This window comes from Pongo pygmaeus, chromosome 2, assembly GCF_028885625.2.
Source record: "Pongo pygmaeus isolate AG05252 chromosome 2, NHGRI_mPonPyg2-v2.0_pri, whole genome shotgun sequence".
In the NCBI taxonomy this organism is placed as follows: Eukaryota; Metazoa; Chordata; class Mammalia; order Primates; family Hominidae; genus Pongo; species Pongo pygmaeus.
In genome coordinates this window covers 38,471,633-38,487,604 of record NC_085930.1, presented here as the reverse complement: position 1 = coordinate 38,487,604, position 15,972 = coordinate 38,471,633, and the positions used below count along the sequence as shown (strand labels likewise).

Genomic DNA, 15,972 nt, shown 5'->3' with positions numbered 1-15,972 from the left:
TTTAGTTGGCATTCAGGTGTCACCCCTAGCCTACTCTCTGTGAGATTTATTCTGCATTTTAGAAGCTCGGTGGCTGTTGCTCTTTTTGATAGCCAACAAGAAGCAACGTCATAGACCTGTTTGGCTGCTGTCCTGGGTAGAAGGGTTTGGCAGCCCTAGGGAGATGAATTTCTCCAGCGTTGGACCCGCCCAGAGCGGAGAAGCAACACCCTTCCAGCCACTACTCTGTTGCTATGAAACAAAAGACTAGGAAGGTAAGCGAAGCAGGAAGTCCCGCCTTTCAGCCCCAGATGGCTTTGACTCCCGGTCCCGACGCTCACGCCCACCTGCCACCCCTTATTGGTTAGCTCCTTCGTGCCTTGCATCCCTTCGTCCATTTCCTTTCCCGTTTCCACTTTCGTTCCAGGGCGAGTCCAGGCCCCTCATTTCTCTCCGAGTCCAATTCCTGTCTGACGTGCTGCGAGCGGGCCTTCCTCTGGGGCCATTGTGTACTGTGGAGGACGTGGACGGGGCGGCAGCGCGAGGAGGACGGGCGCCTCGCGCCCATTGGCTGCACCCGCTGTCGGGCAGTGCGCGGTTGCGCGGCATTGGCCCAGCGGCGCGCGGCCCCGCCCCCGCCCCGCCCCGAGCCTGGGTCCTGTGTGTGCCACAGGGGTGGGGTGTCCAGCGAGCGGTCTCCTCCTCCTGCTAGTGCTGCTGCGGCGTCCCGCGGCCTCCCCGAGTCGGGCGGGAGGGGAGAGCGGGTGTGGATTTGTCTTGACGGTAATTGTTGCGTTTCCACGTCTCGGAGGCCTGCGCACTGGGTTGCTCCTTCTTCGGGAGCGAGCTGTTCTCAGCGATCCCACTCCCCGCCGGGGCTCCCCACACACACTGGGCTGCGTGCGTGTGGAGTGGGACCCGCGCACACGCGTGTCTCTGGACAGCTACGGCGCCGAAAGGCAAGAAGGGAAGGGGTCGCCGGGGAGGCTCCACACTTCTTGCCGGCTCGGGGGCCCGGGGGTAGCCAGGCGCGGGCAAAGGAGGAAGAGGGGACAGCCCTGGCTCTCAGCTGCCGTTGCCGCCGCCGTCCAGTTTGAAGTGGGGCATTTAAAGACCAGAACCCGCAGGCCGGGGAGGAGGGAGAGGGAGTCCAGGCTGACGGCGGTGAGGAGTGCAGCAGGCGGCCGGGAGTCGCGTCCACCCAGGCGCCGAGCACACAGTGTCCCTCCTGCGCCCTAGACGGACGGTGCTGCGGGTACGGGAGGGACGCTTTGTCCCCTCCCAGTCCACCTTCCTCCCGCAGCTCAGACCCGAGGGGCCGGGAAGGGGCCTGAGCAGGGAAGGGACACAGGCGTCCTGAAACAAAGCTTTGGGTGAGAGCAGAGGCGAGGAGCCAGAGAAGTGAACTACTCCTTTCCGTGGCCGCTGTTGTCAGTTTTCTCTCCGTCTCTTTTCAAATGGGCTATTTGTGTGTTATTTCATTTGGTTCTTGGGAATAACGACTCACCGCGTTGATTTAAAGAAAGGAGTTCGTGTGTCCGTACTTGGTGGTTTTAGTGTGGGACATGTCCTGTGCCTTTGTTGACAACAGAGCTGTCCTACACAACAGAGCTGTTTGTGTAGGATAATCTTTATGTTTATATAACTTGGAGAAATCTAACAGAGTGAAAGTAAAGTTTCTGCGTAAGGCTCCCAAAATGTATGATAGGAGCTTCAGTTGTTCTAGTATTTTGAATTGGAATTAAGGCAGGAGGGGAAGAACATTCTGTTTTTATCTAGGTGGAGGAAGCCTGTTTAAGTTTTGTTTATTTGTTTTTTTTTTTTTTTAAATGAGTTGGGTATTAGTTCAGCCTTAGCTGCTTGAAACGTGAGCAGGATGCATCTTTAACTCTTAGTATTGTAAAAGCAAATCTAGGATCACTGCTCCTAAAACTACTGTGTGTAAAGATTGAAAGTGTAAATTCACAAGCTTATTGATAAAGATGAATCTGGAACTTTTGGTTTTGCTCTAATTGATGGAGGAAGATGCAGTGGGTACAAGTTAGTCTCTTTAGTTTTCTGGTGGGTAAATATTTTCAAAACCAACTAACTTTTCTTTTTTTAAATCTGCCTTTTAAAGAACTAAACTTCCAGATGGCAAACTCAACGAATGGCAGAAACCCTGGTGGTCGAGGAGGAAATCCCCGAAAAGGTCGAATTTTGGGTATTATTGATGCTATTCAGGATGCAGTTGGACCCCCTAAGCAAGCTGCCGCAGATCGCAGGACCGTGGAGAAGACTTGGAAGCTCATGGACAAAGTGGTAAGTTCTGTCTGACGTTGCCTGTGCGAAACACTTTTCACTTTGTCTGTGGTTTCTCCAGATTTATTTATACTGTTAATTAATACCAACCATTGTTATGGCAACAATCTTTTGATTTCCATTCATCATTTTCTTACTTCAACTCTGTGTGTTTTGAAAAGTTGGATTCAAAGACTTTTTTAACCTTTTATCCTTTCTACTCTTTAAGGTTCAGAGTTCCTCTACATGACTCAGTATGTAAAGTTTTACCATTGGCTGCTTTTTGTTGGTGTATGGCCATAGAATGCTTGGAAGTGTTTGTTCTGTCTTCTGTGAGGTTGTGTTGCTCTTAGATAACAAAAGAGTTCAAGCAGGTTATTTAAGTCTTTGACCACTCATGACAATCATCTGGTATGATACTGAAAATATTTACTGGGGAAAGAAACAGATTAGTTCTTAAGTGAAGAAGCAGTAGTTGAGGGAGTTTCCATTTTCATCTTTGAGAATTCATCTTCATTAAGAAACTTTTTTGGTTGTTAATGGGAGAGTTAACAGTTTCTTTCATCTACTATTCCATTTTGAAACAGGAAACCTTTCGATGGCACATTGTTTATTGTGAAAGGAAAATTTATGTTGGGGGTGGTGAGGCTGAGAGTATCAGAAACCTCTGTGGTTTCTGCATGTTGCTTTCAGACAAACTATAATTTCACAAGAAGAAATCAAGATGGGTGTCAGTATCCAGAGAAGTCAATCTGAATACCTTACAGAGATTTACTCAGAAACTGTAGCTGTCAGTATCCTACTTTACTAAGTATGATTATAAAATAAATTTAAGATGTAGCTTGCTGCTTTGCAAAAATTAATAATTCTTTCTTTTTGAAGCAGTAGCACTGTCCTGGATTTATTAGTAAATGTTTGTAACACATTATGACTGTATTTCTTAGATACCTGGGGCTAATTATAAGTTTAGTTGAGGCAAGACTCAGTATCTTTATAACTGAAGAAATGGAGGTTTTAAAAAAAAATTTCTCTGTAGGGATGTGCCAAAGCATCCATGAAATCATGTGGTAACATTCATCTTTGCTTTGATTTGCTCCTGTCTGTAAATATTGGCCAGAAAAGCCACTATCAGTAGTAGTAGCAATATACGAATGTGACAAGATTTCCATTATTTTCATTTATTCTGATGGAAAGGACACACAGATGAATGACTGGCCTGTCGTTCTACAGGCAATGGTGCTAAATGCAGAGCCAGAATATTTTTGCCAGATACATAGCCTTAGTTTTGGGCTTCAGTGTGACCTATTTACGCTTCTGCCAGTTTATTCAAATTGTTATATTAAAGTGCTCCAGACAGAATGATGTCATAGTGTCAGAATATTACAACTTGCTGCTTGGGGTTCAGTTTTGATTTTAGCATTGGATACTTTAGAATAAGGACTATTCAATTGGAAAAATTGCATATATTTGTCAAGCACAATGCTGCCTATCTTGTCTTTGCTAAGGAGTGTGCATTTGAAGGTCACTCTCACTGCCTAAATCATTAGTTGGGGTAAGAGAAGGAATTCAAGGTTTTTCACTAACTTACCTGCTACATAAGTGGACAGCAAATGGTTCAGATTCTATAAAGGGGCTGTTCTTTTTCCCCCACCCTCCATCTTTGAGTGGTCAGTGTTTGTACATTTGTGAGTGTTAGCACATCAAATCAAAAAGATTTATATAAGGAAGTGGTGAGCTATAGTTACTATAAAATCATTATTTTTGAAACATTAAAAATGATGTACACAATTTTGGTCTGTAACTGGTTGTTAACATAAGTTTTATTCACTTTTAATTATTTCATCATGAGTTATGGTAAAATAGATGGTTATCTGATAGTTAAACATCTGCTATTGTTTATTTTATTAACCCTTCTGTGGGTTTAGGTTTAGTCTCTCCAATTGAGAAACTTGACTCAACAAGGAAATCTATTATCAAGAGTCTCTACTTAGTGGGATGTGGGTAAGGGTGTTGGCAAATGTACATTACCTGTTTATCTTCATTATTTGTCAAAGATGAAAATGGTTGTGTTCATTTGTGAATGTACCCAGGGGCTTTGTGGAGAGAAATCATATAAATTATTATGAAAGAATTCAGTATGTTTATTGTTACTCTAAGATACAGTAAATAGAAAGGCATTGATAATTACTAATTGGCAGTATATAAGTGTGTAGTACAGAAACATCCCCCTCTTTTGTTTATCTTTTCTTATTTGTTAGTGGTGAAGGAAGTGGCTCATAATATCAACATTGTCCTGATGATTACATCAGGAACTTTATTATTAGTTCTGAAGTTAATCCCTTGACACATTACCTTTTTAAAAAAATAACTGCAATAGCATGAATTTAGTTTGTGAATAACAGAAAATAGCAATTTTCAAGTCTAATTGGTAGGTATGTAAAAGGCATAGTTAAGTGTATAGTTAATATTTTTTTCTTATGAAGCCTCTTTGTAAGGGTAGATGTTGGAAGTATAAATATGAACACAAGCTTCAATTTCAGTGAGTTTCAGCTACCAATAAAGTAAAATAACTATTTTTACAGGGAATAATAAAGCAGTCTTGGGTTGTAGGGGAAATATCTAGTGAGTATGTAGTTTTACCATTTCTTGGCCTCTGGAATTTAAAATGGTCAATTGAAATTCTTTCCAATTAATGTTCTGTTTGCAGAGGGCAGGCTTTTGCTCTAAGGTCACTGAGAATAGGGGAGCGTAATTGCTCAGTTGTGTTCCTTATAAGATGTAGAGTGTTTTGTAACAGAAAATCAGTAGCACAGAGTTAGCATAGTCCATCTTTTGAGGAAAAGAACAGTAGATAGTAGCATATCCCAAAACATCCCATTTCAGATTTTCTGGCCTTAGCTCTGTGTCAGTGTAATTTGATAGCTGACCCAAAAGCCCTCACATCAGTGGATGCTTATTTGATACAGTGATAGAAGTATTAATCATGAATACATATCTAGGTTCAAGTGCGCCAGAATGAAATGTGGAGTCTGTTCTGAAGCTACTCAAGAGACAAGGTTTCTTAAACACTTAATAAACATTTTTTGAGGGCCTACTGTGTTTCCACTGAGTGCTTGTTACTGGGGATATGAAGCTAGACAAGACATAGTCCCGCCTTTGACCTGTCAGGGAACTCAGAGAACAGTATCAGAGCCAAACACATAAATGGATAATTGCCATGTAGTATGGAAAGGGCTGTATTACAAACCCAAAGTACAATGGGAACAGAGTAGAGAACATCCTCCTTGTTTTTCTGGCCAGTGTTCAGACAGTTTTCTGTCTGGATTTTGCTGGCCATTGCCTTTTAGGAACAGCATTATTGTGTTCTTGTTGGAAATGCTGAGGTGAGAGTAAGGAAATGATTACTAATCAGTATGGTTGGAATGATAATTTATTAATGTGAGGTTCCTGAGCATGGTTTTCACAAGAATCTTAGCCAGGTGATGGAAAATAGAAGAAACAATTTTCCATCTAATAGATACTAAATGTACTGAGCATACAGGGATGCTTAGGAAATTAGAAAATAATTAATTGATGCTAAAGAGCAAAGCACGCTGAGTACCTGCCTCAAATTTTTGTCTTGCTGTCCTTGTCATTTATTTTAAATTACATTACAGAAAGAATTTAAAAAGCATTTAGGAAGTGATGATGCCCAGTAGGCTTTTCCTGCCTTTTTCCCTCAGTCTATTTAGTACATTTTTCAAGCTTGAAATATAATTCATACTCCTTTTAATTTAATTGTGATCATAATATATTTTAAAGTTTGTCAATTAAGGATGCTTGGATTATATATAAATATTTTAAAGAATACAAGTCAACTTTCTTTTCTAAGCTGAGTTCCTCATATCTCTGAAAGATATTCCATGTGGAGTAAAACAGGTTTTAGATGCCTGTTGTTTGTGTTTACTAAGTTGGAGACTCTTATATTCCTAGAGCCTTAAAACAAGGGATATCATTCATTTGAATTATACTTCTTGACATATTTCCTTTTCCTCACTGAAGTTGTTCCACCTTAGCAGAATCATGGGTCGTAGTAGACTTAGTTAGGGGATAATAACAAATTGTCTGGACAGTTTTGTTTAGTACTCAGTTCAGTTTTGAGTTTGTGTTGTGGTAAATGAAGTGATATCAAAGTTTGGTACATGACTTCTAAGAAAAGCTATCAATAAAGTAAAAGATTTAAAGGAATCCTATGGAGACTTACCTTGGTTTATCCCTGTGATATAAGGCATTCATATAATGCAGGCCTTAATCAGTTAGTAGTCTTTTAAATATTACAAAATTTTTAGCATTCAGATTTTAAATCTATTTCTTTCTTCTTTTTAAAAGGTGCTTTATGTGCTGTCTGTTGATTTCATCATTCATTTATCAAATCTCAACTATGGAAAGACAATCATTTCCAAATAGCTATGCCATAGAGTAAAATGTAGTAAGTGCTTTAAGGTAGTATAAATAAAGTGCTGAGATGTAGCATGTGGCAGAGGTGAACCATTGCTTGCTAAGGGTGAAAAGTTGGTGTAGAATGAAGCATGGAGGAGGTACTGTCCAGCTCATGGGTTGGATTCCAGTGAGATGGAGGACATATTAGGTTGAAGTAATGATAGATTGTTGAGTAAGAGAGGGGAAGTTAGGGTAAGATGATAGAGGTTTTGATTGCTTTTGTCAAATAATTTTGTCTTAATTTATTTGGTAGAAAACCATTGAAGGCTCTTAATCAGGGAGGGAAAACATCAGGGCTGTGCTTTGATAGAATACTTACTTGACTCTGTAAAGCTTGGATTAAGAGAAAAAAACTGAAAGTAAGCGTAATGATCAAGAGGAATTAAAACAGTCTGGGCAAGAAATAATGAAATGCTGTCCTAGATAATTGGAAGTAGGTGTAGCAAGTGTTGGTTCAGATGTGGGAGGCATTTTGGAGGCAAAATCTACAGGTCTTGGTGACCCCTTAGAATTAGAGGATGAAAGAGAAGGTGCAGTGAAAGTGACTCTTGAGGTTTTCAGGCTAGTTGACTCCGAAGGCAGTGATGCACTTAATGAGGTAAGGAACAGAAGAAGGAAAAGAGGAAGTGTGGGGTTAGTTTTTGGCCATGCTAAGTTCACCATACCAGAGTGAATTTCATTTAAAGTCAGAAAATTAAGTGTACAGTTCAAGAGAGAAGTAGAAACAAGAGACACATATTTGGTAGATATTCTCATAGAGATAGCATTTCAAGCTATAGAACTGCCGGAGATTTCGGAGGAAGAGTAGAGGGAGCAATTCAGAGAAAAAGTCAGATAATTGAATTTTGGGGAGTTTGAGGGGTGTAATTAAATACCAGAGAAGGAAAGAGAATCCTACATAGATTAGTGATGAGAAAGGTAGAATTAAACCATAATGATATCCTAGGTACAAACAGCTTTAAAAAGAAGATAAAATCTGAAGTTCTGATAAAACTAAGTTCAAATTCAAGTGGAGAAAACCAAACAGGGTGAAAAGTTAAGAAGTCATTGAATTGTATGATTAGAGGCCATTATTGACCTTTGTAGAGCAGTTTAACTTATGTGATGGGGTGAGATTAAAATGAGTATGTGGATTATTTAAAAATTGTTCTAGAACTGTAACAACAGTGAAAAGGAAGGGAGTTCTGTTAGCTTGAGGATTTGAACATCATTGAAATAACTCTCTGTGCGTGTGTGTGTGTGTGTGTGTATGTATGTGTGCACGCACCATAGGAGAGGTTCAACGATTGGTGGGAAAAAAAAAGATTGATGGGCAAGGATGTAGTTAGGGAATGGCCTAAGATGCAAGGGAAAAAGAAATAGTTGAAGCAGTAGCATTCTAGATTAAACTGTGGGAGGGAAAGACTAGGAACAAGTAGAAGGGTTAATCTTGGCGGATAAATGTAACTTCCACTTACACAGGAGGAAAGCAAGGGAATAAGGGAATATACAGAGAAGTTTTGAGGGAATTTGTAAATTTTATATTGGGTTGTCAGGAAGTGATTAAAGGCATAATATTTATAATGTTTAAACCATGTTTTTAATTTTTGTATCATGAAATATGCAATATATATATTTTAACTAGTCTTCTAGCAATTAAGTGGGTAAATAAGTAAAAAATTAAAATGGAAATCAATTCTCATCTTTAATATTAAGTTCACCTTATTATACGCTTGCTGTGACTTAAAGGATGCCACAGTGCTATTTTTATCTACTCTGCTTGGGCGTATATTAATAATATTATTACAACTTAACTAAGGTTTTTTGTTTTTTTGTTTTTAAGTATTTGTAGGTTGCTAATTTTTTTCTAGTAATGAAAGACGCATTTTGAAAATATCCAACACATTTTATAGGTTTTTAACATAGTTACATTTAGATAATTGTTGAGCTTATATTATCTTACAGTATCAATAAAAAAGTATTAATAGTTATAATATTCTACCTGTTAAAAGATTTAAAAAAATATTAAAGCCCTACGTCTTTTCCTGAGAGCCTCTTGGGTTTGAAGAAACCAGAGGATTCCGTGTCAGCTGACAGGAACACTGACCTGGGCTTAGCCTTATTTCCTGCTTTTCTGCACAGAACATTCCAGGCTTTTTCAGAGTTTTAGGCAGCATGAGTAACTTTATGAGCTAAAAGAACTTCTAAAAATCATGATCCTCAACAAACTGTTCAGTGCCCTTGGTCTAATTTTCATACCTTTGCAAAATCTGCAGGGATTTTGCCTTGTGATGGAATGTAAAATATGGAAGGGAGAAGAAATATTAAGAAGGAGATAGGGCTAACTATGTTCTGGACACAGTGCATAGCACTTTACATTTCCTCTTGTAAGAATTATAGTATCCTAAGAGGTTTCCCGAAGAAGAACCCTGCCCAAGGTTGTAAAGCTAGTAAATGTTAGGGCCAGATCCTAGGTTTGCCTGATTCTAATGTCTGTGTTCACAGTGTGAAGAGTCAAGCACACTGCTCCATGGAATAATATGATGCTTCCTTTTTCCAAAAGAAGTAAATCGAAAGGGCATTTCCCCTCCTCCACTCCCATATTTGATATTATCAAATTCTTCTCCAAATTTTGTACTCATTTTTAGGCAGCTTTATTCAATATAGTTGTGGATATCTTATTTGTAATATAATTTTCCTGAGAGGTTCTTTACTTTGTTTGCTTCCTCCTCCTCTTCCTCCTTTCTGCCATCAAATATTTGTTGCACATCTACTATATGCAAAGTTCCATATTAGGTGATAGAGAGAGACCAATGAGAAAGACTGTTCTTCACCTTCAAGGAAGTTCCATTCTCATTTGGAAGAAGGAGAGTGAACAGAATACACAATTGATATTTGAGTTACAACTAGTCAGTTTTTTAATGGTGCTTCTTAATGTCAATCTTCTGAGGACATCTTCGTGGAAAACCATAAAGGTCTTGGTAATTTTCTCTAAATTCAGCTGTGCTGGACTCATGATCAATTTTATATGCCAACTTTCTTTTGCCTAATTAATATTCTATTAAAAAAGTATATTTTTTATACTTTTTTACACTTTACATTTCTATACTTAGTAAAATACATTTTTATAATTTTTATATTTAGTAATTATTTGCGGCATTAAAATGGAAAGAACCCAAAGAACTCTTCGGTACCTGTTATTATAAAGATATATATACTTTTAGGTAACTGTAATAAGAGACCTCTTCTAACATTTATAGGAGGAGGACAGGGCTTTCTTTTTTTTTTTTTTTTTTTTTTGAGACGGAGTCTCACTCTTTCGCCCAGGTTGGGAGTGCAGTGGCACTATCTCAGCTCACTGCAAGCTCCGTCTCCTGGGTTCATGCCATTCTCCTGCCTCAGCCTCCCAAGTACCTGGGACTACAGGCGCCTGCCACCACACCCTGTTAATTTTGTTTTTGTATTTTTAGTAGAAACAGGGTTTCACCGTGTTAGCCAAGATGTTCTCGACCTCCTGACCTCGTGATCCGCTCGCCTCGGCCTCCCAAAGTGCTGGGATTACAGGCGTGAGCCACCGCGCCTGGCCCAGGGCTTTCTATATTGTTTTTAAGAATGAAGCAGTTCAGTTGAGAGTATATGACTTGATTCAATATAACTGAATGCTCCATGAAGTGAGGTGTGCTTTGTAATGAAAGTCTTATAGTATAGGCACAATTCCTTACTGTTGAAATTTTCATTTTATTTGGTAAAAGTTCTTTCCTATGTTTCACAGGCTGGTTTGAACCTTGTTTGCAAGGAATGTGCTGTCTGATCTAATACATTTTTATTACCTTTTGGCTGGAAGTTTTAATTAAGGCGCAATCAGAAAACTTTAAATGCAAGATTATTCCAAGAATAAGTAATGACTTTGAAAATTCTTATAGCATTAGTAAATCCTGTTTTTGTATTTGTGCTTTTGCTTTGATATGGTTGAATATATGTATATAAATACATATTTATGTATTGGAATGCATAGCCAATATATTAATAATATATTTTTATTCATGTGAAACAATGCATGTACACAGAGAGTCTCCTTAAATATTTCTAATACATTTAAGCAAATATAAAACTCAGTTGTATATTGGTAGGGAGACAGTTCATGATTCTCAAGTCCAGCTATCAGGGTTCTGAGCAGTAACCTTAGTTACGTTCTAGTTCTGTATTTCAGTATTGACACGTCAAAAGGAGTTGGTCTTGGTAATTTCCAAATTTTTTGAGTCAATGGCTATAGTGGAATTTTCAGCCTAATTCCAATAATAAATGTTTTGCCTTTTAGTTCAACAGAAAAGAGCAATATTGCTATCGAATCGGTGCCCTAAAAAGTTCATCATTTTATAATGTGACTACAGATTTGTTCTTTACCAAAGCTCTTCTGTGTTAGTACCAAGCTTCATTCTAGGAAGCAATTTAGGTATTTCTAGAAGAGGTGTAACCATTTGAATCTGAACTTGACCCTGGTGGTGAGCTTGATTTTCTCTCTAATATACTGCTTTTAGAAAAGCAATTTTTCTTTCCTGGCTTTTGCAGCTCCGTGCACATAGCAGGTATTCAATAAATATTTATTGAATGGAATTGAATTTGACCTGCTTAGAAGTCATAGTCCTGATGTAGGGTTATTCATTTTTGGCAGAAGCTGTCATAAATCACAGGGTTTAATAGTAGTCCAACTGATGAACTGCGCACTCAGTGGCATACAGTAGTTCAGCATTGTATGTTGCACTTTCCCAAGTGCAAATTTAGAAAACAGTTTAGCCTACAGGGCCTTGATGAGCTGACTCTGGCCTATTTCAGATCTCTCGTACTACTCACTCACAGCCTTCCTTCCTATGCTCTGACCTTTTAGAATAACTGCATTTACTCCTCTGTTAACAGGCTTGCTCTCTGGTGTCTCTTAAGCCTTAGCACACTCCTTTGCCTAGAATACTCCTTTTGGCAAATTTAAGTATGTATTTCCTGACACTCTTATGTCGAGATGAGTGAGCTGCTGCTTTTCTCCTGTAGCAGTTTGTACTTGCCTCCATCATAGCACTAAATTCTGTAGTTCTTTTCCTAAGCCACCAATATTTCCCACTAGACAGCTGCTTGAGGGCAGGTGTGTGATTTATTCCTTTCTGTGTTCCCTAGAGCCTGAAACAATGCCTGCCACATAAATGTTTGTTGAATTGACAAATGGGTCCTGAAGTTTGTGTAAATTTGCAAATGGAATAAAATAAAAATGTAAATGAGTTTAGCAGGGATCATTAATTATATGCTTAATTTTAATTAAATTGTGATATAGTTAGAAAGATCAGCCCAAGATTCAGAAGATACAAGCTCTTGTATTGGATTAATGATATTTTAATGGTCCCTTAATCTTTTTAGTTCTTAGTTTTTTAAAATCTGGAAATGAATGGATTGGGTGGAATCTTTACTAAGATCCCTTAGAGCAAGAATTACATTGCTCTTAAGTTAATTATAGAGAACTACGTCTCTTCTGCCAGACTCTTTGCATATCTTTGAATCAGGAAGTATATTCTAGTCATCTATAATTTCCTAGCACTAAGCTCAGTACCTGGCATATAGTAGTTTAAAGAATTTCCACCTGATAAAGCAATAAATTCCCACATGGAGTTACAGTTTTAAATAAAGCAAATGAGAAAAAATTTCAGATAAAGAATAGTGAATTAAATATTTGTAAAACGTAAACGTTTCTGTCAAAGAATATTTATGTGGAATGTCTGGAAAAAAATACCTGACAGAAATTTTGTATGTATCAATTAAAAAGTTCTCTAGTAGAGAAAATGAATTTGAAGCTGCCTGGTCCCCAAACTAGAAGAAAATAATGTATCAGTCTGTGACATGTTACACCAAGTTTTACGTTGCTGAAATTAAACTATCTGCTGTAGAATGTTGGTGGCAATATTCTTGGTATTTATGTATACTTGTGATAGTATTTTTGGTTTAAATAATTTAAAAACCATATTCTTTTTCAAGCAGGATTTGTTAAATAATTGACATATTTGGGACTTAATCTTTAGGGCAAAATGAACTCATTATACTAATGTATCACATATTAAAAAGGGGGTAAAAAAAGCTCTGTCAGCCCTTTTCACTATACTTTGTAAAGATTTGCTGTTATTTAGTAAATGAGATGACATCTTACCTTTCCAAGGACTTTCTTGGAGATAAAAATAAAATTATTACTTTTTAACTAAGCCTATACCTTTGGGTTATCAATTTGAATACTTGATACTTTAGAGTTCAATTGTAAAAATAAAGGAAATAATACAATCAAACTATTTGTGAAAAAAAATAGCAGTCAACCAATCCATTAATTTGTTGGTTATATACTCAACAATTCTGCTTTAAGGCATTGTTTACAAAGAGGAAGAATATAAGATCATGCCCTGGGTTAATGTGAAAAATAAATTAGAGGCTGATGGTTGGAAATTTGAGCCAGATTTTTCTCTCCATCTACTCCCCCCGAAAAAAACCCTGATCCCCAATGATTTCTTTTTTTTTCTTTTTCTTTTCTTTTTTTTTTTTTTTTTTTTGAGATGGAGTCTTGCTTTCTTGTCCAGGCTGAGTGCAGTGATGTGATCTCAGCTCACTGCAACCTCTGCCTCCCGGGTTCAAGTGATTCTCCTGCCTCAGCCTCCTGAGTAGCTGGGATTACAGGCACCTGCCACCACACCCAGCTAATTTTTGTATTTTTAGTAGAGACAGGGTTTCACCATGTTGGCCAGGCTGGTCTTGAACTCCTGACCTCATGATCTGCCTGCCTCGGCCTCCCAAGGTGCTGGGATTACAGGTGTGAGCCACTGCGCCTGGCCAATTTCTTTAGGAAAGTAAGCGTGATAGTGTGTATAAGAGTACTCTTTAAATTTGTTGGTCCCTTGATTTATTGTGTTTGTTATGCTTGAAGTTATTATAGTTCAATTGTTTATTTGTCCCAGGCACTTTTATGGGTGCCCAGGGGCAGATCCATGTTTTATGCCCCCTGAAACTTATATAATTTGAAAGAATCTTTCTAAATATAAAGAATACAAGAGTACAAACATTAAATTGTGTATGAAAGTGAATTTTTTTTGGAATGAGAAAAATCCACAAAGCACTATAATTTTTAAAAAGCCGGTATATCTACAAGTGATTAGAGAAATAATCTAGACTAGTTTTTGGCTCTGTACATTTTATACTTTGATTATCTTCCATTACCACATATACTTCCAGTTTTGGGTGCCATGAAACACATTCAAATTGCCAGATTTGAATTGGATTTCACTGTTCCCATGGTAGGCTAGTCAGCATTGTGGGCACCTCAGGTATTTCTAAAACCATCTTTTAAAAAAAGTTCTATTACAGATTTTAAAAATATTGTATTTATTTAAGGTGTATAACATGATGCTTTGGTATATATACACATAGTGAAATGGTTACTACATCAAATAAATTAACATATCCTTCACCTTCCGTAATTACCTTTTTGTGGTAAGACCATTTAAACTCTGTTCTCTTAGCAAATTTTCAGAATACAGTCTTAGTAGCTATAGGCCTCATGCTGTACATTAGATCTCCAGTCTTAATTATCCTACGTAAGTGCAAGTTTGTACTCTTTGACCTTCTTCTCTCCATTTCTTCCCCTCCCCATCCCTGGGGCCCACCCACTGTTCTACTCTCTGTTTCTTTGTTGCTTAACTCTTTCTTTTAAGATTTTGCATATGAAAATGAGATCGTATATTAATAGTATATTCTTTCTTTGCCTGCCTTATTTCAGTTTCATTGGAATTGCTGACAGTAATTAAACCATTTTACAGTAGTGACTGTATGCCTCACATATACCTTCCACTAAACCCAAAGTAAATATATCTTCAACTCAAATTTCCGTTAGCCGGATTCCAAAAATACCCACAGCCACTCCAGTGCCACCCAACAGGAGGCTTTAGCCAATTATGTTTAAGATATTATACTCTTAGGCCAGGTACGGTGGCTCACACCTGTAATCCCAGCACTTTGGGAGGCCGAGGCGGGTGGATCACGAGGTCAGGAGTTTGAGACCAGCCTGACAAAGATGGTGAAATCCCGTCTCTACTAAAAATATAAAAATTAGCCAGGTGCGGTGGCAGGCACCTGTAATCCCAGCTACTCGGGAGGCTGAGGCAGGAGAATCACTTGAACCCGGGCGGCAGAGGTTGCAGTGAGCTGAGATCGTGTCACTACACTCCAGCCTGGGTGACAGAATGAGACTCTGTCTTAAAAAAAAATAAAATAAAATAAGATATACTCTTGACAATTTTACAAAAAAAAAAATATAACGAGGGCCTTAGAAGAGAGCCATGTATCTTTATGATCTTTATGTGAACATTTAACCTTTTGTAAGAGTGCTGTCCCATTACACTATATAATGCTATTGTGCAATTCTCAATGATTTCATTTGAAAGTTATTTATGTGAAGAGTTCATTATGCCCTTTCTGGAGGGATAAGAATGTGGTGGACTAACTTACTCTTGGCTAAATCACATGAACATGTAGAAGTGAATACATTAGTTGGATTACTACCTTCTCTGACCGGCAGAAGGTACTTTCAGTTCTGCAGGCAGCCCCTGAACGCTCCAGTGGTTGGGCGGCACCTGTGATGGGATGACTGACCGTTATATGCCACATGTTTATAGGCGTGGTAGACAGTATGGGGAGGTGGAAAAGACTGGTTCTGACCTGACACACATTTACTACTTAATAACTCAGTTATTCAAATTGCACCTCTTTGTTTTATTGTCCTCGGGGTTCAGGAACAGTACACCAAAACGCTAATTAACAAACTATGAGACAGCAACAGCTGGGAATTCAATGTAGTAAAATAACATATAAATGTGAGACATTAGTTGTCAACAGAAAAGGCCCATTTCCTCATTTTTATTAAAAAAAAGACTATCAGTGATATACAGTGATTAGCATACTGGAGTTCTTTTAAGCTATGCACAATGAGGTATCTTAGAATTAAACTTTAGAGGTTCAGAATAAGGATATGATATAGAAAAGATTGAATGGTAGGAGAACAGAATAGGATTTATTTATATTATGACAAATGTGACTATCAGTTAATAAATTGGAGATAGTAAGTTAAGATCATAATTTATATTATGGAAAAATGAAGAAATAGGACATGGTTCTATAACTTTTTAATTTTTCTGTGAAATAAAATATTATGATTTATTTTATTTTTATCTTTGTTTTTAG

General features: G+C 38.0%; 1 protein-coding gene across 10 annotated transcripts in view; it reads left to right on the top strand.

Moving 5' to 3' along the window:
* The first annotated feature begins 262 nt into the window (after positions 1 to 262).
* Positions 263 to 15,972, top strand: part of CBLB (Cbl proto-oncogene B) — a 214,463-nt gene continuing 198,753 nt past the window's right edge. For 3 of the 10 annotated variants that reach the window (XM_063661588.1, XM_063661585.1, XM_054484025.2), the window contains exons 1-2: positions 284 to 342; positions 2,099 to 2,280. In XM_063661588.1, coding sequence (XP_063517658.1) covers positions 291 to 342; positions 2,099 to 2,280 — 234 coding nt within the window. In that variant the 5' untranslated portion in view covers positions 284 to 290. Of the gene's footprint in view, positions 343 to 527; positions 939 to 2,098; positions 2,281 to 15,972 lie in introns of those variants that run through there. The other 7 variants (XM_063661589.1, XM_063661587.1, XM_054484015.2 and 4 more) reach the window with 5 other exon arrangements.